Here is a 23,231-nt window from a genome sequence, read left to right as displayed (position 1 = left end):
TGCTCTGGGGGTGAAAGCTAAGGATAGCTGGTTCCATAAAGACTTACAGCCTCAGAAATCAAGCATAGGGAAGATCAGATCACTATGAGTAGGAATCGACCCCCTGTCAATGAGTTTGGTTTTTTACGTACTTGTTCATTTGAAATGTCCTATTGAACCTAAAACAAGCATCATTAATATTCCTTATTATCTAAAAAAGATAGCTCTGATAAATTGTTCTATCAAGTCAGAAACAACCAACAACCTATATCCTACCTAGGGCTGATTTTAGACCTGCAAACCACCATTTCGACCACTACCACCACACATACAACTTTTGCTAAAAATGGAGTCCTTAAATGTAGCCCCTTGAACGCTTCCTCTACCCCACCCCCTCAATTATCATGATCCCAATTCTACCTGTGGACCTGGCTAGACCACAGTGGTGCAGTAGGGATCTGGAAACACACGGAATCTAGGACGGATGAACCCCACAGGACCAGTGGTGAGAGTGGCGACACCGGGAGGGAAGAGGGTGTAGAAATGGGGAACCGATCTCGGGGATCTACGTGTAACCTCCTCTCTGCGGGGTGGGCAACAGGAAAGTGGGTGAGGGGAGATGCCAGGCAGTGTAAGATAAGATAAAATAATAATTTATAACTCATTAAGGGTTTATGAGGAAGTGGGGAGCGGAGAGGGAGGGGGAGGGAAAAAAGGAAAATGAGCTGATTCCAGGAACCCAAGTGGAAGGCGAATTTTGAGAAAGATGAGGGCAACGAATGTATAAGGGTATTTTAGTCAATTGATATGTATGGATTGTGATGAGTTGTATGAACCCCAATAAAATGATTTATTAAAAATAAGAAATAAATAAACAATCAAATAAAATTTTTAAAAATGTAGCTCCTTAGGAAACAATACATATTTTATAGTGATGCTATTATTACTGAGATTTCCCTAAACTTGGATACTTAACATTATCAATATAAGATTTATGATTTGTTGCTGGTGATGATTGATCAATTTTTTATCTTAGTGAAAATAGTATTTTTGTCTTATGAGTAGGTTTTGACTTTCATAGTACCAAACTTTGAAAAAGCCTAAGTTTAAAGTTGAGCATTGTACTACATGTATTGTGCTTAAATGTTTAAAAACAAACAAAAAATGGTCTATTTTGCTAAATTATTACAAAACTAAATTTGCAACTTTTTGCGGAGTGAATAATGTGGATCTGCCTTTGCTCATATAAACAGTACTTGCCATATTTTTTCTTGCAGTTTATTCTTTCTATAAGCAGAGAAAAACTAAACAAGGACCTATTGACTGGTAAGTTATATGGTTTAATTTACCAGCTGTTATTCTGAGTAAAGTATATGAGACTGAACTTGTTACATGGTGTATTGATTTTTGTCTGCTGTTCCTTTTTGTGGAATATTAAGAATCAGGCTACAGAATTGGCAAAATCCTTTTGAAAGTCTAGTCTTGATACATCCTCTGGCATCATTTTTCTTATCTACAGAAAAATAATTTGTTATGATATATTGAATTTCTATTGTCTTGTAAGCACTGAAATACTCACTCCCATGTCGGAGAACTCAGTCTAGTGGAGAAACATATACCTCTCAAAAAATTAAATGATATGAATAGATTGACAAATCCTCCCACAGATGGCTCAGTGTATTCAAATGGCTAATCTTTCAGTTAGCCACTAAGCGCTAACCTATTGCATCACCAAGGTTCTTATTCAGCACATAATGTTCTTTATGATCAAATGTATGATCAAATGTATGATCCCCCATTACACATGTGGTGGTCACCTAATCTGGTGTCAATTTGAGGATTAGATGTGTAGGGGTGGAGTCTAGCCTGTCAATCTGGAGATAGCCAATGGGACCTCTGTGTGGACATGACCTTCCCCTGAGAATTCTGGGAAATGCGGTACTTCCTCCTGGGAGGCGGGAGACACTTCTCTCTCTGGCCCACCCTGGGAGACAGCAGCTGACAAGACACATTGACCCACCCTGATGCAGAGACCCCTGCCAGCACTGAGGTTTTTCAATGACACTGGATCCAAAGACTTTATACTCACTGACCTGTGATCTTCTATATTCGGCGCCATTGCAGGCATTTCATGAGTTTGAAGAGGACTTTATAGATTAGTATCGGACATGTGGGCTAATATCGGACTTATGGACTTGATCTGGACTGGGCTGGGATGTTTTCTCAATGTTCAGTTGCTCTTGTATATAAATCTCTTTCTTTTTATTTTTTTAATTTTTTTAATTTTAACAATTTATTAGGGGCTCATACAATTCTTATCACAGTTCATACATATACATACATCAATTGTATAAAGCACATCTGTACAGTCCCTGCCCTAATCATTTTTTTCTCCTCTTTTCTTTTTTTACATTTTATTAGGGACCCATACAACTCTTATCACCATGCATACATATAAATACATCAATTGTATAAAGCACATCCATACATTCCCTGCCCCAATCATTCTCAAAGCATTTGCTCTCCACTTAAGCCCCTTGCATCAGGTCCTCTTTTTTTTTCCCCTCCCTCCCCTTTCCCCCCTCCCTCATGTGCCCTTGGTAATTTATACCTCGTTATTTTGTCATATCTTGCCCTATCCGGAGTCTCCCTTCCCCCCTTCTCTGCTGTCCCTCTCCCAGGGAAGAGGTCACATGTGGATCCTTGCAATCAGTTCCCCCCTTCCAACCCACTCACCCTCCACTCTCCCAGCATCGTCCCTCACACCCTTGGTCCTGAAGGTATCATCCACCCTGGATTCCCTGTACCTCTAGCCCTCATATGCACCAGTGTACAGCCTCTGTCCTATCCAGGCCTGCAAGGTAGAATTCGGATCATGGTAGTTGGAGGGAGGAAGCATCCAGGATCTGGGGGAAAGCTGTGTTCCCCATCGGTACTACCTTGCACCCTAATTAACCCATCTCCTCTCCTAAATGCCTCTATGAGGGGCTCTCCATTGGCCGACACTTGGGCCTTGGGTCTCCACTCTGCACTTCCCCCTTCATTTAATATGGTATATATATACATATACATATACACATATATACACACACTTATATCGTTGTTGTTTTTTTTTTTTGCATGATGCCTTATACCTGGTCCCTTGGCACCTCGTGATCGCACTGGCCGGTGTGCTTCTTCCATGTGGGCTTTTTTGCTTCTGAGCTAGATGGCCGCTTGTTCACCTTCAAGCCTTTAAGACCCCAGTCACTATCTCTTTTGATAGCCGGGCACCATCAGCTTTCTTCACCACATTTGCTTATGCACCTATTTGTCTTCAGCGATCCTATCATGGAGGTGTGCAGTCAATGATATGATTTTTTGTTCTTTGATGCCTGGTAACTGATCCCCCTGGGACCACTCGATCACTTCCATGTGAACTTTGTTGCTTCTGAGCTAGATGGCCGCTTGTTTATCTTCAAGCCTTTAAGACCCCAGTCACTATCTCTTTTGATAGCCGGGCACCATCAGCTTTCTTCACCACATTTACTTGTTCACCCACTTTGGCTCCAGCCGTTGTGTCGGGAGAGTGAGCATCGTAGAGTTCCAATTTAATAAAAGAAGGTATTCATGCATTGAGGGAGTGTTTGAGTAGAGGCCCAAGGTCCTTCCGCCACCTTAATACTTGACCTATAAATATAGACACATAGATCTATTTCCCCATCCTCCTATATATATTTGCATGTACATGTCTTTGTCTAGACCTCCATGAATGCCCTTTGACTCCTAGCTCTTTCCTCCATCTCCCTTGACTTTCCTCTTGCCCTACTACCATGCTTCATTGCCACCTGGGCTAGAGTATACCTCTTCTCTAAGCAACCTTACCCTTGATCATTTCCCACCAGGCCTGCCACTCCCCCTTCTCTACCATTTGGGGTCCCATGTTTTTCCCTTGTCCCTGGGTTTGTTAACACCACTTCCTTACCCCCCCTACCCCCCCACCCCAAGTCCCCCCGGAACTGTCGGTCCCATTGTTTTTCCTCCAGATAGTTCATCCAGCCTGTCCTATTCAGACAGACCTGTGGAGTCACTAACATGCACGAAAACAAGACAGAGGAAAACAAAGCAACAGTATACAACCAGACAACAAAACAACAAAAACAAACCACTGACAATGAACAGAACAAAACAGTTCACAAGAGAAAAGTTTGTAGTTAGTTCAGGGATCGTTTGCTAGCCCTTAGGAGCATTTTCCAGTCCAGTCTGTTGGGGCACCACGCCCTGGCCCCAAAGTCCACTTTCAGCATTCCCTGGGGACCTTGCCACTCCATTCCCTTGCTGTTCCGCTGCACTCCCCCAGTGATTTGCCTCGGTGTGGTGGGATCAGGTCAGGTGCAATTCCCACACTGTGTCTCCGGTGCTGTCCCCTGTATCGCCCTTAGTCACTGAGGGGCATCATGTCTCATAGTAGGGCCAGCCATGTTGTATAAATCTCTTTCTTATACACATATGTATGTCTATGGATTTGTTTCTCTAGTCTACCCAGACTAACACAATGCATATTCAATATATTTAAAATATTGATTCTTCCTTAACCGAATAGTCTCTCCTTTGAAAATATTACTACATCAGCATGTCACGTAGGATTGTTTCATCATTTATGAGCTGTATGAGATGTTAATTGTTAAACAAAATAATACAAAACCAGGCTATTCGATAAAGTGAGTTTGAAAATCTACTTTGCTTTGAGAAGTTTTAGAGCAGTGCTGTCCAATATGTGGCCAGAAATGCAAGACATGCATGTCCATTTAAATTTATGTCAGTCACTTAAGAAAACTGAAAAGAAACTAGAAGTAATTTAAATAATATATTTCATTTAAACCAATATCCCAAACATTATATAATTCCAACATTCAATCAATACGTCAAAATTATTTGAGACTTTTGTATTTTTTCATATTCTTTCTCTTTTTTTGGTATTCACTCACTACCAAGTACATTCTGATCCATAACAGCCTTGTAGACAGAGTGTAACATGCCCCTTTGTGTTTCTGATGCTGCACATCTTACTGAAGCAGAAAGGCTCATCTTTCTCCATAGAACAGCTGGTGGACCCAAGTTACTGATGTTGTGGTTAGGAGTCAACTATGTGTCATACATCTCAGTTATGACTAGCTACATTCAAATCACTCAAGAGGGCCGCTGTATTCGATATTTTCCAATAGTGAGAAAATAGAATTTGGTTGAATCGTGTTTTACTCCAAGAGCGTGACTAATTTTTTGTAAGATTAAATTCACTAAATTTTAATGCTAAAATAATATCATTCTATTTATTGAAAAAGTCCAAGTATTCTTACTAGTTTTTCCCCCCTATGCAATACCATTGCTGGATTTCAAAAAGGCCTAATATCAATAATCTACATTCAAAGCAATATGAATCTGAAATCCAAGGGAGTTGCTAAAGACATATAGAGAGGCTGGTATGATTTGAGGAAGGAAGTTTGGCAGAATATTTCCAATAACAAATAATGCCTTTAATTTAGAGGGCACTTGATTTTTTTCTCTATTTTGGTAAATATATGGATGAGAAAATAACTTGTACATGGACAGCTAGTTGATATTATATTCATTGTGTTGTCCAGCCATTATCTTTATACACTCTCAAATTATACTCTCACCTGTAGCACATACGCAATGTCTCATAAGCACTGAGTTCTCCTTTTGTCTTTAACATGTCCATTCTGGCAAGCACCAGCTAAATTTTGTTTCTGTATACTTGCCTACTCAAAATAGAGAAAAATTCTAAAAAATATGTGTTACTTCTTTTTGAGGATGTGAGCAATTACAGTGGCATAAGAGATGATAAAATGAAATTAGTTGCCTTTTATGGGTGTGTCTGAGAGAGGTAAGAATAACCGGTTTTTTGAAACCCCAAGCTTCATACTTTTATCATGAACTTAGCAGAGTGGAGTTAATTCAATTGAAAAATCTATTTTCTCTGTCACTGAAGCAGCATTTGGTACAAAATAGGTGCTCAGACAATATGATCTGCATGCGCAGATAACAGAATAGGTATGAAATGCTTTTTCACTCTGTTCCATCATAACAGCCTCAAAGAATTGGTCTCCAAGCAAACATTTTGTTTACAATTGCTTTTCCTCTGCATCCTCAGAATGGTCTACTTGTATAAAAGATCTAGCCAAGGCCATCCAAACCCTCTAACACCACAGCCTATCAAAAACAACAGTATTTTAAAAATACTCAACAAGATGTCCCAGGTCCATATTCTAATTCTAATTTTCTATCATAAATTCTAATATGGAGCAACGAGTTGGGTCTTCAAATCTGCCCTTCAACTTGCATTTTAAATAGAATAAAAATTCAAAAAAATAATTTTGTTTACTAACAAATCATACAGGAACACTTGACAAATATCTTCCAAATGATTATAAAGAATACATTTTGAATTTGTAGCTGCTGCTGTGCCCTTCCGGGGGCTAGAGGCTTCCCGGGATCAGCTTGACCAGTTCTTCAAGGATAACCCTTTTAAGCTTCGCCTGATTGAAGAGAAAGTGACAGGTCCAACAGCAACAGGGTATGGGTGTGGCACGTTGGTTGATCGTGGCCGGGCCCCCACCTGCGACACACTGGACAGATTGGAGGACTGACACTGCTAACGACTCCTCATCCTTGTGGAGGTCTTCGGGGCCCTCAGAGACTCTGCAGTGGGTGTCAGGGATCTCCTTCCCCACGGCGGAGGGGCTGCAGGCCTCGGAAGAGTGGAGGACGGAAGCTGAGTTACTGGACCACAGGCGCATTGGGAAGGAACAGCAGCTCTTCTTCTTCAGGGAACTGAGCCTGGGAGCTGCTTCTTCGTGCCACGAGGGGCAAGAGTGTACAACGCGCTGGTGGATTTCATCAGGGCTGAGTACGCCCATCGGGGTTTCTCAGAAGCAAACCACCCCCACACTGTTTTCTACGCAACTATGGGAACAGTCAGGACTCTGGGGGGAGCATTATAGGGATGACATGTTTGTCCTGAAGCCCCCTGCTTCTGACAGACCTCCAGCTCCTTGGGAGACCACTCCACCAGCCCTCAAGCCCACTCCACGCTTGCCCTCAAGGCCATGACCTGCCCTGCACATTGCCTGATATTTGCCCACCGGCCCAGATCCTGGCACGAGCTGCCCCTGCGACGGGCAGACTTCGGGGCCCTGCACCGGGCTGAGACTTCAGGCAGTCTACAAGGACGGCACTCACAGCTTCTGTGGCCCAGATCATCTGGAAGCCGAGATCTGAGACTGCCTTGATTTCGTCTACTCTGTCTGTGCTGTCCTCCCTTTCTCCTTCGGCCTGGCCCTGTCCACTCGGCCATCTGATTTCCTAGGGGAGTCTTGCCTTGGGGACCAGGCTGAGCAGGTCCTTCAATAGGCCTTGGAAGAATTTGGGGAACCCAGGAGATGGGGCCTTCTGTGGCCTAAGATTGAGTGCACCTCCAAGACGGCCCCTTGGGGGGGGCATCAGTGTGGGACAATCCAGCTTGTCTTCCAACTACCCCTGAGGTTGGGCGTGCTGGCAGAAAGCTGGAGGGGGGGGGGTTGGCCATTGTGGCTGCCCCCCTTCCAGGTGGTGGTCATCCCTGTGGGGCCTGAGCAGCAAGAATATGCCAGGGAGGTCCAGCGGAGCCTACAGGCCGCAGGGCTGGTTGGCGACCTGGACGCTGACTCTGGAATTGACCCTCAGCCGGAGAATCTTCGGGGTCCAGCTGGCCCACTACAATTTTCAGTTTGTGGTTGGCCAGCAAGAGCTGAGCAGCACCGTGAACATCTGAACTCGCCATCTGGAGAGCATAGCCCGACAGGGGCGGTGTGGTGGGGGGGCTGCAGGAGCTACAGAGTGCCAGAGTCCCCCAATGCTGAGGTAGTGTTCTGAGCCTTCGTCCTCTGGTGGACGGACGGATGGACAGAGCTCCGGGAGCAGCAGTCTAGCTCAGCCAAGGGTCTGCAATCCCTGGCCTCCCTTCCCCTTTGAACCAAGCCTTGGGTTGGTGACCTTGGGGAGGGAAGGGTACTGTAGCCCTTGGATGTGAGAGGAGTGAAACAGGATAATGAATGTTGAGCCACTAAAAAAGAAAACGAAAAAAGAACAGTTTCAGAAACCCACAGGGGCAATTTTACCCTATCCTATAGGCTTCACGATGAGTTAGCATCAACTTAATGGCAGTTTGGAATTTGGTTTTTTGGTTCATTGTACTGTTCTCACAAATAATGAACATTTCAATTTGGCTTCATGAAATGCAAATTGTGATTCGATCTCCATTTCTTTCTTTCTTTCATTTTTCCCTTAGCTGTGGAGAAATATCCTAATGTGGAGTTGCACTTTGGACACAAGTTGTTGAAATGTAACCCCGAAGAAGGAACGATCACAGTGCTTGGGTAACTGCTGGGTCAGGCTTTTTTTACCTCAAAAGTAAAGTGTTGGAATGGAAAGTCTGTACACTTTGTTCTTTGACTATTTTGAAAGAGTTAAATCATTACTAGAAGGGTAATTCAAATAGTTTTTAGATTCCAAGATTTTAGATGTTGATTGCTCTTTTATGCCTTCTGCCGCTTGCTCTGTCATCCTGCTAGAATATTCAACATTGGTGATTGATCAGTCTCTCTTTCCCACTCTTCCTCCCACAAAATAAGGCTGCCTTCACTGTCCTGTTTCTCTTCTCTCTCTGAGGCTTCCCTGAAAAATCCTCCTCTTGGAATATCATGGATTTATAGTAATAGATCCAACAACAAGTTGTAAATGCACCTCTCTAAAAGGAAACTTTCTAGTCCATGTCTCTATTCGCATTCTCAGTCCATGTTGTGTTTCACATCAAACATCTCACCAGTATCATAAATACATCTGAAACCTCGGTAACAAATTTTGCTAAAGCGTATCTTATTTCTGATTTAAGTGGTTGTAGTTTTCTGTTGTTTGCAAGTCAGTTCTGAGTCATTGCTACTGCTTTCCTGTGGACAACAGAATGAAACGTTGCTCACTCCTATGTTATCTTCATGAATGTTGGTATACGCAAGTTCATTATTGTGGCCACTATGAATTTTGAGTGAGTTTCGAGCTAGGGACTTGTCTTTCAGCTTGATTTGTTGGATTCTGTTGTAATTTGTAGAAATAGATCACCAGGCCTTTCTTCATCATTTTTTTCTCTGGTATGTGCACTGAAATTGGTCCACCGTGAATGACCCTGCTGGTATTTGAATTACCGGTGGCATATTTTCCAGCATTGTAGAAACATGAAAGCTACCATGGTATGGCAAACGAGCAGACGGAGTCTGCACTTCCTTCATGCGGCTGCTGTGGTTGGTTGTCATGTTCTGACTCAGAGATCTTATATCTGAGAGAAAGAAACACTGCTCAATTGTGTTTGAGACCATTGGTGAAGCCACTGATTCGGTCCATCTCATTGAGGGTCTTTCTTTTACTCTCCGACCTTCCACTTTATCAAGGATGCTATTCTTCTCAATGGACTGGTCTCTCTTGGTAACATGTCAGAAATATGTGAGAAGTCGTACTCTTCTCATAGCTAAGGAGCAGTCTCCTGGGCTTCATCAAAGATCTGCTGTTGTTAAGGTATCCTTGAGCCAGTTCCAAGGCACAGTAACCCTGTGCACCATAGATTGAAGCATTGTCTGGCACTCTTCCATCCTCATCGTTTCTCTTATGTTTGAACCCAGGTTTGCAGCCAATCCCTATCATCCACAGCCTCACTGCTTTACCAGGGGTGATGTCCTTCTTCACTCCTGAAAATATGCCCCAAGTATTTGAGACAAAGCTGTGACATCCTTGCCTCTAAGGAGCACTCTGGACTTCCTCCTTCCAGATTGCTTTGTCTTTTGGCAGTCCGTGCACAGTATTTTCAATATTCTAAATGCATCCATTTTTCTTTGATCTTCCTTATTCATTGCTTAACTTTCACATGCATATGTTGCAATTGAAAATACCATGGCAAGCACATGTTGGTAACAGCCTTGCTTTCAACACTTTAAAGAGGTCTTGTGAAACCAATTTATCCAATGCAATGCATCATTTGATCTCATGACTGTTGCTTCCGTGAGCATTGGATTGTGGATCTAAGTAAGATAGAATCCTTGACAACTTCGACCTTTTCCCAATTTATTATGATGTTACCTCTTGGTCCAGTTATGAAGTTTTTGATCTTCTTTTTTAAAAACATTTTATTAGGGGCTCATACCACTCTTATCACAATCCATACATATACATACATCAATTGTATAAAGCACATCTGTACATTCTTTGCCCTCATCATTTTCAAAGCATTTGCTCTCCACTTAAGCCCTTTGCATCAGGTCCTCTTTTTTTCCCTCCCTCCACGCTCCCCCTCCCTCATGAGCCCTTGATAACTTATAGATTATTATTTTGTCATATCTTGCCCTATCCGGATTCTTCCTTCACCCCCTTCTCTGTTGTCTGTCCCCCATGGAGGAGGTCACATGTAGATCCTTGTAATCGGTTCCCCCTTTCCAACCCACTCACCCTCTACTCTCCCAGTATTGCCCCTCACACCCCTGGTCCTGAAGGTATCTTCCACCCTGGATTCCCTGTGCCTCCAGCTCCTATATGTACCAGTGTACAACCTCTGCTCTATCCAGATTTGCAAGGTAGAATTCGGATCATGGTAGTTGGGGGGGAGGAAGCATCTAGGATCTTCTTTACATTAAGTTGTAATCCATACTGAAAGCAGCCATTCTTGATCTTCATAAGCATGTACTTCAAGTACTCCTCACTTGCAGCAAGCAAGGTTGTTTCATTTGCATATCACAACTTGTTAATTAGCCTTCCTCCAATCCTGAAATTGCCTTCTTTTTCAGATAATCCAGCTTCTCTGACGATTTGCTCAGCATGCAGATTGAATAAGTATGCTGAGAGAATCCAGCCCTGAAACACACCATTCCTGCTTTTAAGCGATGCAGTATTCCCTCAATCCGTTTGCATAACTGCTTCCTAATCCATGTACAGCTTCCACATAAACCCAATGAAATATTCTGGAATTCTCATTATTCTCAAGGCTAGCTATTGCTTTTTTTATATGACCCACATAGTCAAATGCCAAAACGCAAGTAAACCTCTTTCTCATATTCTCTGCTTTCAGACAAGAACCATCTGACATCAGCAATGGTATCCCTTGTTCTATGTCTTCTTCTTCATCTGGCCTCAACCTCTGTCAGTGTACTTCTGTAACTACTCTTGGATAATCTTCAGCAAAATTTTGTTTGCATGTGATATCAGTAATATTATTCTAAAATTTGAGCATTTTGTTCCATCATCTTTCTTTGGAACGGTCAGTTGACCAAGAAACTATCTTTTTTTATATAATAAATCATTTTATTGGGGCTCATACAACTCTTATCACAATCCATACATACATCAATTGAGTTAAGCACCCTTATACATTCTTTGCCCTCATCATTCTCAAAATTCACTTCCACTTGGGTTCCTGGAATCAGTTTCAGAGTCTCTTTTGACACCCACTTTGCCATTGTCTTTCTTATCTTTTAAATGATCTTTTACTTTCTTCATGAATGCTGATCTTGATGTCCTCACAGCTCATCAGGTCTTCTGTTCAAAAGTGTTTGAGTCATCAAATCTGTTCTTGAACTGTTCTCAAAATTAAGGTGAGATATCCTCAAAGTCTTATTTTGGCTCTCATGGACTTATTTTAATTTTCTTCATTTTCAACTTGAAGTAATTGTTCAACAGCTGGCCCGTGGCTTGGTTGGCTCTCATGGACTTATTTTAATTTTCTTCATTTTCAACTGGAAGTAATTGTTCAACAGCTGGCCCCTGGCTTGGTTATAACTGCCGATATTTACCGTCTCCATTGTCTCTTCCCACAGATGGAGACCATTTATTTTCTGTGCATTCCATCTGGAAAAGTTCACATTTTACTTTTGCCTTTTGTGTTGTTGAAAAAGGTATTTGCAATGACAAAGTCGTTGGTCTTGCAAAATTCTACCATGGGATCGCCAGCTTCATTTCTGTCACCAGGACCATATTTTCCAATTACCAATCCTCCCTGATTCCAATTTTTTTCATTCCAGTAGACAATAATTATAAAGGCATCTTGATTACCTGCATGATAAATTTCTAACTGTAGCCTGGTAGAATTCTTCAATATTTTCATCACTAGCTTTAGTGGTTGGTGTATAAAATTGAATGATCTTTGCATTGCTTGCCTGTCCTTGCATTCTAATGGACATTTCCTATCGTACACAGTATTGTACCTTAAGGTAGGTCTTCAAACATCCTTTCTGACAGCGAACGCTACACCATTCCACTTGATTCTGTCATTCCCTGCATATTAAATCTATGATTTCCTGATTCAAGATGGCCAACACCAGTTGATCTCAGCTCAGTGACACCCAGAATATTGATCTTTATGCATTTCATTTAATTTTTTAATGACTGCCAGTTTGCTTAGATTCATACTTCATATGGTTCTAATTATTAATTGATATTTCCAGCTGTTTCCTCTCATTCTGAGACATTCTCAATCAGCAATGAAGTTCCCAAAGGCTTTACTCCCAGGCGCTTTACTCCATGCATGTCATTATAGTCAACCCTACTTTGAGAAGGCAGTTCTTCCTCAGTCATGTTTTGAGTGCCTTCCAATCTGAGACACTCAACTTCTGGCACTACCTCTGACAACTTTCTGCTTCCATTCGTTAGGTTTTCAGTAAAGGACAATATTTTGATATTATTCATAGGGTTCTCAGTGGCTAATTCCTCCGAAGTGGACATCTAAGTCCTTCTTTGTAGTTTCTTCTTAGTCTGGAAGCTCTGAGGAGGTCTATTAACTTTGGGTGACCCTGCCGGTATTTGAATTCCAGTGACATGCCCATCAGCATGAGAGCAACAACAAGTCCCCACAGTATGAACTAACAAACCAGTGGTAGTCTTTCAGAATACAGCCATCCATTCTTCTACCAACCCATGGTGTGTTCTGCATTCTTTGCCAACGCCATAATTCAAAGGCATCTATTCGGTTTGGTGTTCCTTATTCCCAGCCCAAATTTCACATGCAGATGAGGCTATTGAAAACACTGTATGTTGGTGCACTTCAACATCACTACTAAAAGTGACTTCTTTTCTTTTTAACACTTTGAACAAGTCTTTTGCAGCAGATTTTCGCAATCTTATATGTCATTTGATGTCTTAGCTGCTGCTTCCAGGATTTTATATTTGGATCCAGGCAAAATGAAATTCTTGACCTTAACCTTTATTCCACATATCATGATTTTGCTTCTTGAGTCAACTGTGAAGTTATTTTCCCTTTATGTTGAAGTGTAATCCATACTGACAGCTATAATCCTTGATTTACATTGATAAGTGCTTCACTTTCAGCAAAAAAGACGCATCATCTGCACATCACAGTTTGTTAATGAGTTTATCTCCAATCCTGATGTCACTTATTCTTTATGTAGTCCAGCTTTGCAGATTCTTTGCTCAGCATACAGACTGAACAAGGATGGTGAAAGGATACAAAATATCTTTCTTGATTTTAAAGCAACTCTTTATTCTGTTTGGATGACAGCTCTTTGGTCTATGTATAGTTTCTGAATGAGCATTATTAAGGATTCTGAAATTTCAGTTCTTCGCATTGTTTTCCATCACTTGCTATGATCTATAGTTAAATGCCTTTCCATAATCAGTGCAATGTTGGATGTTATCACATGCCAAAAATTTGGGGGGATAGCTACCTGGCCAACTGACTGGAAGAATAAAATTTTGCTGAAGATAATTAAAAAATGGTCACCGTAGTACATCAATAAGGAACTGTCAGAAATTCAAGCCAGATTTAGAAGACAATGTGAAATGAAGGATATCACTGATAATATTAGATGAATTGCAGCAGAAAGCAGAAATAGCAGATGTTTACCTGTGAATTACCTTAAGTAAAATTTTACTTGCATGTGATATTAATGACACTGTTTGATAATAGCTACAACCTCTTGAGCCACTTTTCTTTGAGATGGGCACAAGTTTGTATCTCTACCAGTCAGGTGGCCAGACAGTTGTCTTCCAAAATTGATATTGAAAAATGAGAAATTGCAGCATTACATTCATCTGTAAAAATATTTCAAAGGATATTCCATTAATCCTTAGAGCCATGATTTCTTGTTTGTTTGTTTGTTTGTTTTACCAATTCCTTCAGTGTAACTTAGATTTCTTTGTTGGATATCATTGTTTCTCAATCATATGCTACCTCCTGAAATGATTAGGTATCAACTAGTTCTTTTGTATAGTGCCTCTTTGTATTCCTTCCATTTTCATTGATTCTCCCAATATTTTGGTCATAGACTCCTTCAATATTTCAATTGAACACTTGATGTTTTCTTCAGTTCTTTAGTTTATTAAATTCTGAGCAAATTCATCCCTACAGTATTAACCCCAAACCAAACTCACTGTCACTGAGTCATTGCTGACTCACAGAGACCTGATAGGACAGAGTAGGACAGGGTAGAACTGCCCCTGTGAGTTCCCAAGACTGTAAATATTTTTTAAAAAATCATTTTATTAGGGCTTTTACAACTCTTTTCACAATACATCCATCCATTGTGTCAAGCACATTTGTACATTTGCTGCTGTTATCATTTTAAAAACATTTTCTTTCTACTTGAGCCCTTGGTATCAGGGTCTCCTTTTTCCCCTCCCTCCTCTACCCTCCCTCATGAACACTTGATTTTTTTTTTCATTTTTTACACTCACAGATGCCTCCCTTTACTCACTTTTCTGTTATCCATCCCCTAGGAGGGGGTTATAGGTAGATCATTGTGATCACTTCCCCCTATCTTCCCGCACCTTCCCCTTCCCCTCCTGGTCTGGCTAATCCAATATTGGTCCTGAGGGGTTTATCTGTTCTGGATTCCCTATGCTTCCAGTTCCTATCTGTACCCATGTACATGCTCTGTTCTAGCCAGATTTGTAAGGTAGAATTGGGATCATTATAGTGGGGGATTGGAGGGGGGGGGCATTAAAGAATTAGAGGAAAGTTGCATGTTTCATCAGTGTTATACTGCACCCTGACTGGCTCATCTCCTTCCCGCGACCCTTCTGTATGGGGATGCCCAGTTGCCTACAGAAGGGTTTGGGGTCTCCACTCCATACTCCCCATCATTCACAATAATATGATTTTTTGTTCTGGGTCTTTGATGCCTGATACCTGATCCCATCAACACCTCATGATCACACAGGCTGGTGTGCTTCTTCCATGTGGACTTTGTTGCTTCTCAGCTAGATGGCCACTTGTTTATCTTCAAGCCTTTAAGACCCCAGATGCTATATCTTTTGATAGCTGGGCACTATCAACTTTCTTCACCACATTGGCTTATCTACAGCTTTATCTTCAGCGATTGTGTTGGGAAGGTGAGCGTCTTGCAATGCCAGGTTAATAGAGCAAAGTGTTCTTGTGTTGAGGGAGTACTTGAGCAGAAGCCCAATGTCCATCTGCTCTAGACTGTAAATTTTTATGGGAGTAGGAAGCCTCATCTTTTCCCCTACAACATTACTACTTTAAAAAGTTAGATTCATTCTTGATATGTGCTTTTTACCTATTTTACCCCATTAATAAAATACATAAATGCTGCTCAGTCTTTATTCCTACTATCTTTAGAATTTATGTCTTCTTTACCCTCCTGCTGCAGTTTAGATTCTCATGCCTGCACACATAAGGTATTGTAACCATCCTGCCCATTTTCCTTCTACAGTTCTCTTTCCACTTTAATACATCCACTGTCTAATACATTTTTAAAAATACCAACTTAAAAAATCATTTTATTGGGGGCTCATACAACTCTTATCACAATCCATACATTCATTAATTGTGTGAAGCACATTTGTACATTCATTGCCCTCATCATTCTCAAAACATTTGCTCTCCACCTAAGCCCCTGGCATCAGCTCCTCATTTCCCCCCTCTCTCCTTGCTCACTCCTTCCTCATGAACACTTGATAATTTATAAGTTATTATTTTGTCATATTTTGCACTGTCTGATGTCTCCCTTCACCCACTTTTCTGTTGTCCGTCCCCCAGGGAGGAGGTCATATGTAGATCTAAATCACCAACGTTTATCCATCATAGCTCTAATAATATTTTTTTTCTGTTTGCATTGATAATATATTTTAAAGTTTTGTATTAACATCTAAAATATTTTTCTCTTTCTCTCTGAAAAAATGTGTCATTTTCTTTCACATTTCCAATACCCTCAGCATGAGCCAAACTCATTACTCACAGGAAATAGGAGTAGAGATTGCTTATTTTACCTTCTTTTGTTTAGAGAGTTCAGTCATTGGTCACACACACAGGGCTTCACACATCTTTATTAATCAGCATGATTTTGCATTAATGTTATTTTTCATAAGCAAATCCATGATTGGGACAAGTATTGTTATTTTTATTTTTATAGACTCTCAATTCCAAGCTTTAAGACAAGGCTTCAAGCCATTCAGTCATGACACTTGTAGTGAAATCAGAACAGATCTAATTTTTTGGACTGGAGGGGTCCCATAATGAGAACTCAATACCAAACTATTACCATTGAGTTGATTCTGACTCAGTGACCCCATAGGACAGAGGTGATAGATTCTAGAAGGCAGAACAAATGATAACTGGCACAAGAAAAATGACAGGTCTACATTCCAAATGGAAAACTTGGGAGAGGCATAATGAGTTGTTTCATATCCTGATAGAGAAGAGTGGATTATTGCCAGGACTGTAGAGAGCAACACACATTCAAAGCCATGCGTTCACTGCCATCTTTGGGCCAGGAATAGCCACTGCTCTTCCTACCTCTTCCAGGAAAGCGATTTGGCTGCTATGCAACATGCACAATCTTTGTTTTATAAGAGGGGCATAACATTTCTAGCAGGGTTAGGTACTGGTGTATTGACACTTACATGTCTGACTTAGAGGAGGGCTTTGAACGAAATCACCGTTGTTCATTTATGGCCGAAAAAATGAAACAAAACCAAACTGGACTCAGAGTTGTAAAATGTAGGTGGACCATAATAATACTGAGCTTTCAAGTCATCCTTTGAACCACTCTTTTCCAGGGTCAAGTAGAAGTGCATCATCTTTTACACCATCGGACAAGTTTCTGGAGGGCTAATTTTATTTTTCAGATCTGACAAAGTTCCTAAAGACATTACGTATGACCTCATTGTGGGATGTGATGGAGCCTATTCAACTGTCAGGAGCCACCTCATGAAGACACCCCGTTTTGATTACAGTCAACAGTACATTCCTCATGGGTACATGGAGTTGACCATACCACCCAAGAATGGAGATGTAAGTCATTTCTACTTCTTACCCCTTTATCAGATGATGTCCCCTTCCTAAACCTGTGTAGAAGCAGGGTTTAGTACAATGTGGTTCAGTTTTGCGGTCCATCATAAATACGTGGCAGTTAATAAATTACATGTATAATGATCTCTTTAATAATATCACTCTCACTCCCTTAACGTTGGATATGCTTTCTTGAGAATGGAAGAATTACAACCACCCTCCTAGAAACACTCCAGGAGGATGAGGAGCATGTCTTACTTAAGAATGTCATTTGTTTGGTTTGTCTTGGGAGAAAAAATCAGGATGGAAATCAATTTTCCAGTAGACTGACAATCACAATTATTACAAACAAAATTAAATCTAATAATAATTATGAAAGTGAATCTCAAGTTGTTGCTAAAACTAACAGTATTTTTAAAAATCATTTTTAAATTGGGGGCTCATGCAACTCTTATCACAATCCACACATACATCAATTGTGTAAAGCACATCTGTATATTTGTTGCCCTCACCATTCTCAAAACATTTGCTCTCCACTTAAGCCCTGGCATCAGCTCCTCATTTATTCCCCTCCCTCCCCGTTCCCCCCTCCCTCTTGAACCCTTGATAATAAATTATTATTTTGTCATATCTTGCACTGTCTGATGTCTCCCTTCACCCACTTTTCTGTTGTCCGTCCCCCATGAGGGAGGTTGTATGTAGATCCCTATAATCAGTTCTCCCTTTCTACCCCACCCTCCCTCCATCTACCACTCTCAGCACTGGTCCTGAAGGGAATCAACCATCCTGGGTTCCCTGTGTTTCCAGTTCCTATCTGTACCAGTGTACATCCTCTGGTCTAGTCAGCTTTGTAAGGTAGAAATTGGGATCATGATTGTGGGTGGGGAGGAAGCATTTAGGAACGAGAGGAAAGTTGTATGTTTCATTGTTGTTACACTGCACCCTGACTGGCTCATCTCCTCCCAACGACCCTTCCATAAGGGGATGTCCAGTTGCCTACAGATGGGCTTTGGATCCCCCCTCCACACTCCCCCTCATTCACAATGATATGCTTTTTGTTCTTTGATACCGGATCCCTTGGACACCTTGTGATCATACAGGCTGGTGGGCTTCTTCCATGTCGGCTTTGTTGCTTCTGAGCTAGATGGCCACTTATTTATCTTCAAGCCTTTAAGACCACAGATGCTATATCTTTGGATAGCCGGGCACCATCAGCTTTCTTCACCACATTTGCTTATGCACCCATTTGTCTTCAACAATTGTATTAGGGAGGTGAGCACACAATGTGTGATTTTTTGTTCTTTGATGCCTGGTAACTGATCCCTTTGGCACGTCGTGATCACACAGGCTGATGTGCTTCTTCCATGTGGGCTTTGTTGCTTCTGAGCTACATGGCCACTTGTTTCCCTTCAAGCCTTTAAGACCCCAGACACTTTATCTTTTGATAGTTGGGCACCATCAGCTTTCTTCAAATTTGCTTATGCACCCACTTTGTCTTCAGCAATCATGTTGGGAAGGTGAGCATGATGGAATGCCAGTTTAATAAAACAAAGTATTATTGCATTGAGGGAGTACTTGAGTGGAGGCCCGATGTCCATCTGCTACCTTAATATTAATCCTATAAATATATGTACATAGATCTATTTCCACATCCTCATATATAAATCCATTTCCATATATATGTACATGCCTCTATTTAGACCTCTATCAATGCCCCTTGACTCCTAGTTCTTTCCTCTATTTCCTTTTACTTTCCTCTTGTCCAACTATCATTCTCAGTCTTCATTTGGGTTTCAGTAATTCCTCTTGGTTACATTACCCTTGATCAAGCCCTACCAGGTCTCCTACACCCTCCTCACCACCCATTTGGATCACTTGTTGTTCCCTTGTCCCTTGGTTTGTTAGCACCACTTACTTTCTCCCCACCTCCCCATCTCCCATGTCCCCTGAAACTGTCGGTCCCATTGTTTCCTACTCCGTATTGTTCATCCAATCTGTCTATCTTATTTAGACAGACCTGCAGAGATAATAGCATACACAAAACCAAGACAGAGCAAAACCAAGCAACAAAAGAAAAGAAAACAACAACAAGCCAATGACAAAAAAAAAATCCAAAACAAAACACAACAACAAAAAAGAAAAGCTTGAACTTAGTTCAAGGACTGTTTGTTGGCCTTTAGGAGTGTTTTCTGGTCGAGTCTGATGGGGTTCCAAGCCTGGCCCCAAAGTCTATTTTTGGTATTCCCTGGGGGCTTCATTACTGTTTCCCTTGCCCTTAGTATTTTGCCTCAGAGTGGTGGGGTCAGATCGGGTGCAATTCCCACACTGTCTCTAATGTTGTCCCCTGTAGGGCTATGGGTCAGTGAGGGATCTCATGTCTCATAGTGGGGCTGGCCATATGGTCCTGTCTGTGTATTGGCTGCTCTGAGTGGGAATATCATCCTCAAGGCTTGGTGGGCCAGGATGTCCTCCACTTTCTCTTCCTCCCCCCTCATTTGCTCCCGTGTGTAAAACTAACAGTATTTTTCTCATTTCCTGATTTCAGTTCTTTAGCCATATGAAACCAAATAAAATATGTGGAATGAATATTCTTATATTCATCATAAGCAAAAAGTTGTAGGAACGTAGAAAAAAGTACTAACAGAAGTGATAAAGATTTGGGTTTAGAATTTAGGATTAGTATGCAATAGTACTACCCTGTGTCTGCCAGCTTGTCATACTGTAATAGCTTGTGTGTTGTTATTATACTGGATGCTATGTCACAGGTATTTCAGTTCACCCAAGGTGACTGAACAGGCTTCAGTGGAGCTTTGTTGAGACTAAGCACAACTATGAAGGAATAGGCTGCCATTTTTGATAATTAGCCCCTGGAAACCTCACAAATAGCACTGCAACATTTTCAGATAGAGCACCAGAAGATGAATCCCTCACAGCAGAATGCACTCGAAATAAAACTGAAGAAGAACTACCTTCTCAGAGTAGAGTTAACCATAATGATGTGGCTGAAGTAAACCTTTCAGGATGATGTCATTTGCCAAGGAGGTACAACTAAAAAATGAAAAAGAAACAGCTGCAAATATCTACTAAAAACTGAAATAAGAAATGTATGGAATTCAAATCTAGGAAAATTGGAAGTTCTCAAAATGAAATGAAACACATAAAAATCCCTAGGCTAGGCATTAGTGAGCTGAAATGGACAGGTCTTGGCCACTTTAAAGCAGACAATCATATGGTTTACCCTGCTGGGAATGACAATTTCAAGAGGAATTGTATTGGAAAGAGGCTGACAAAAAGAATATTTCAAGATATACCTTAAAATGCAATGCTGCCGGTGATAGGCTAATATCCATTCAGCTAATAAAATTTTTATTCAGACTTACTTACCAACCACTAGAACAAATTATAAAGAAATTGAAGAATTCTACTAATGGCTTCAGTCTGAAATTGATCAAACATGCCACTGAGATGCATTTATAATTATTGTCTATTAGAATGCAAAACTTGGAAACAAAGAGAAAGGAATAGTAGTTGGAAAATACAGCCAGGTAATAGAAGTGAAACTGGATATAGAATAATACAATGTTGCATGACCAACAACTTTTTCATTGCAAATCCCCCTTTGAAGCAACATAAGTGGTGCCTGTATCTATGCCAAATGGAATGCACAGGAATTTGCTCGACTATATCTCTGTGAAGGGATGACACAGATGCTCAATATCAGCAGTCAAAAGGAGATCAGGGGTGACTGTGAAATGGACTGTCAATTGTGCATATATAAGTCCATGTTGAAGTTGGAGAAAATATATACAAGTCCACAAAAGTGAAAATGCAACCTTGAGTGTATCCCACCTGGATTTTGAGGACATTCAAGAATGTTTGACATGCATTTCCTCTCCCTCTATCCTGGACCTCCTAATCTGATCCCTTTCAGAGCAGTTGGTAATGATAGCTGGACATGACGACTGATTGTCACGTGACCCATTAGGTCACTGAATTAACTACTTCCCTATAGGGTTACTAAGGGTCAGCATCAACTCAATAGCAGTGATTTTGGTTTTGGTACTAGTTGGATACAGACAGGTCTAAATCTCAAGCCTATGGCCCTTAGTCATCCTTCAAGTTTGGAAATGAGCTCACTTTCATGCCTCATTTTACAACCACGCAATAGACAAGTCAATAGGGGATCAATAACAAAGTGAGATACACTCATTTTAGAATTATCAACCATCAGAGATTTTAAAGGCAGCATGTGCCCAATAATGAACTGCATAAGGAGAGAAGGACAAAGAAGACACAGGAAATGGCCTGAGATATTACATTGTGGGGATTGCATTCAATGATATGAAACATTTAAGTGTATAAATTGTTCAGTGAAAAACTAGTCTGCTTTATAAACTTTCACCCAAATCACAATGAGAAGTTAAGGGTATAGTAGGGAGGTTTCTAGGAGACTCATGAATATATATATATATGAAGGAATATAATTTAGTCCACACAGCAGTACAGAGGTTCAGTTCAACTAACTTTCGTGGAACAGTTAATATACTGAAGATCCTTCAATATGTGGGCTGTGGTCCAAGATCAAGGAAGCAGATAGCGGAGTCAGCCCTCAGGCACGTCTGCCCTCGGGCAGAGTCAGCCTGCAGGCAGCAGACAGTATGGTGTGGCCGCAATAGTCAGTATGCTGTTTCCCTGAAAATAAGACAGTGTCTTATATTAATTTTTGCTCCCAAAGATGCACTAGGTCTTATTTTCAGGGGCTGTCTTATTTTTCCATGAAGAAGTATATGGTACACATTTATTGTTGAACACACACAAAAAGGAAATTTATTACCTTTATATGGTACGGTAGTAGTTGTCATCACAAACCAACATAACCAGACACACTGTGAATCCTACGGTATCAGGAATTTCTTGTTACTACCATTATTTCCATGTACAACAATCTATGGTACATTTACTCATAATCTATGGTACATTACTCACACTTCCTGTCTGCTCTGGCTGCGCTGTGGCCAACAATGAGCTGTACACAGTGCCTGCCACTATGGTCCAGAGTCCAGAGTTATGGTAGTTTTGGGGGGCCTTATTATAGGGGAGGTCTTATTTTCTGGGGGATTCCTTATATTTCAGCGAGAGGCAAAACTATAAGTAGGTCTCATTTTGCGGGGATGTCTTACTTTCGGGAAACATGGTAGCTTGGGAGCTTAGTGAAGCAGGCCCTAATGGGATCTCAACAAGTGATGTATTGCTTGGGACAGGATTCACCAGCCTTCAGCTCAAGCGATGGACTCACTAGCAGCTCAGCAAAGCAAATCTCAAAGGAGCCTCAATCTCTAGCTCCACAATTCATGGGTTGGCTCAGTCCACAGGTAGTGCAGCACATGGTTGAGGCAAAGAGCTAGCTGAAGCAGCAGCACACTGGTCCGACCACCAGGGAGGAAGAGAGAAGGGATGCCAACTGTGAAAAGCATTTATCTTGGTTGCCCTCCAATGAAGCTGTGACCTGATTAAACTCCGCCCACACGTTCCTATGGAGGCCTACTTGGCACAATAAACCTAACTATCACAAAGGGGAAATCACAATTATTATTTTTCAGTGCTTATTTTACTATTTTCAAGCGGACCCTGTTCTCCCAGTTGAGGATCTGATACCCCTGGATTGTAGCATAGTAGGGTTCCTTTGAAGGAACAACTCAGTAGTAGAATTCTCATCTTCCATAAAAAAGATCCAGGTTCAATTTCTGGACAGTGCACCTCATGCACAGAATTTTGTTCTGTTGAGTGAGGATTTGTTACTGTTGCACATAGCAATAGAGTTCTGGGGGGAAAGTGTCCCAGGCTTCAGTGGTCTCATGTATGCTAAAAGAGATTGTAGACATCCATTTTTTTAGGGACTCATACATGATAAACATTA

The 23,231-nt window shown here is 41.2% G+C and overlaps 1 protein-coding gene and 1 pseudogene across 1 annotated transcript in view; both read left to right on the top strand.

Annotated features, from left to right (window-relative positions):
• KMO (kynurenine 3-monooxygenase) overlaps positions 1-23,231 on the top strand; it is a 53,410-nt gene that overhangs the window by 12,874 nt on the left and 17,305 nt on the right. The window contains exons 6-8 of the mRNA XM_075553821.1: positions 1,257-1,305; positions 8,306-8,393; positions 17,152-17,317. Coding sequence (XP_075409936.1) covers positions 1,257-1,305; positions 8,306-8,393; positions 17,152-17,317 — 303 coding nt within the window. The remainder of the gene's footprint in view (positions 1-1,256; positions 1,306-8,305; positions 8,394-17,151; positions 17,318-23,231) is intronic.
• LOC142453117 (threonine--tRNA ligase, mitochondrial pseudogene) lies at positions 5,845-7,882 on the top strand (annotated as a pseudogene).

The sequence above is a fragment of the Tenrec ecaudatus genome, chromosome 7, assembly GCF_050624435.1.
Source record: "Tenrec ecaudatus isolate mTenEca1 chromosome 7, mTenEca1.hap1, whole genome shotgun sequence".
Taxonomy (NCBI): Eukaryota; Metazoa; Chordata; class Mammalia; order Afrosoricida; family Tenrecidae; genus Tenrec; species Tenrec ecaudatus.
This window is presented reverse-complemented; position numbering and strand designations above follow the sequence as displayed.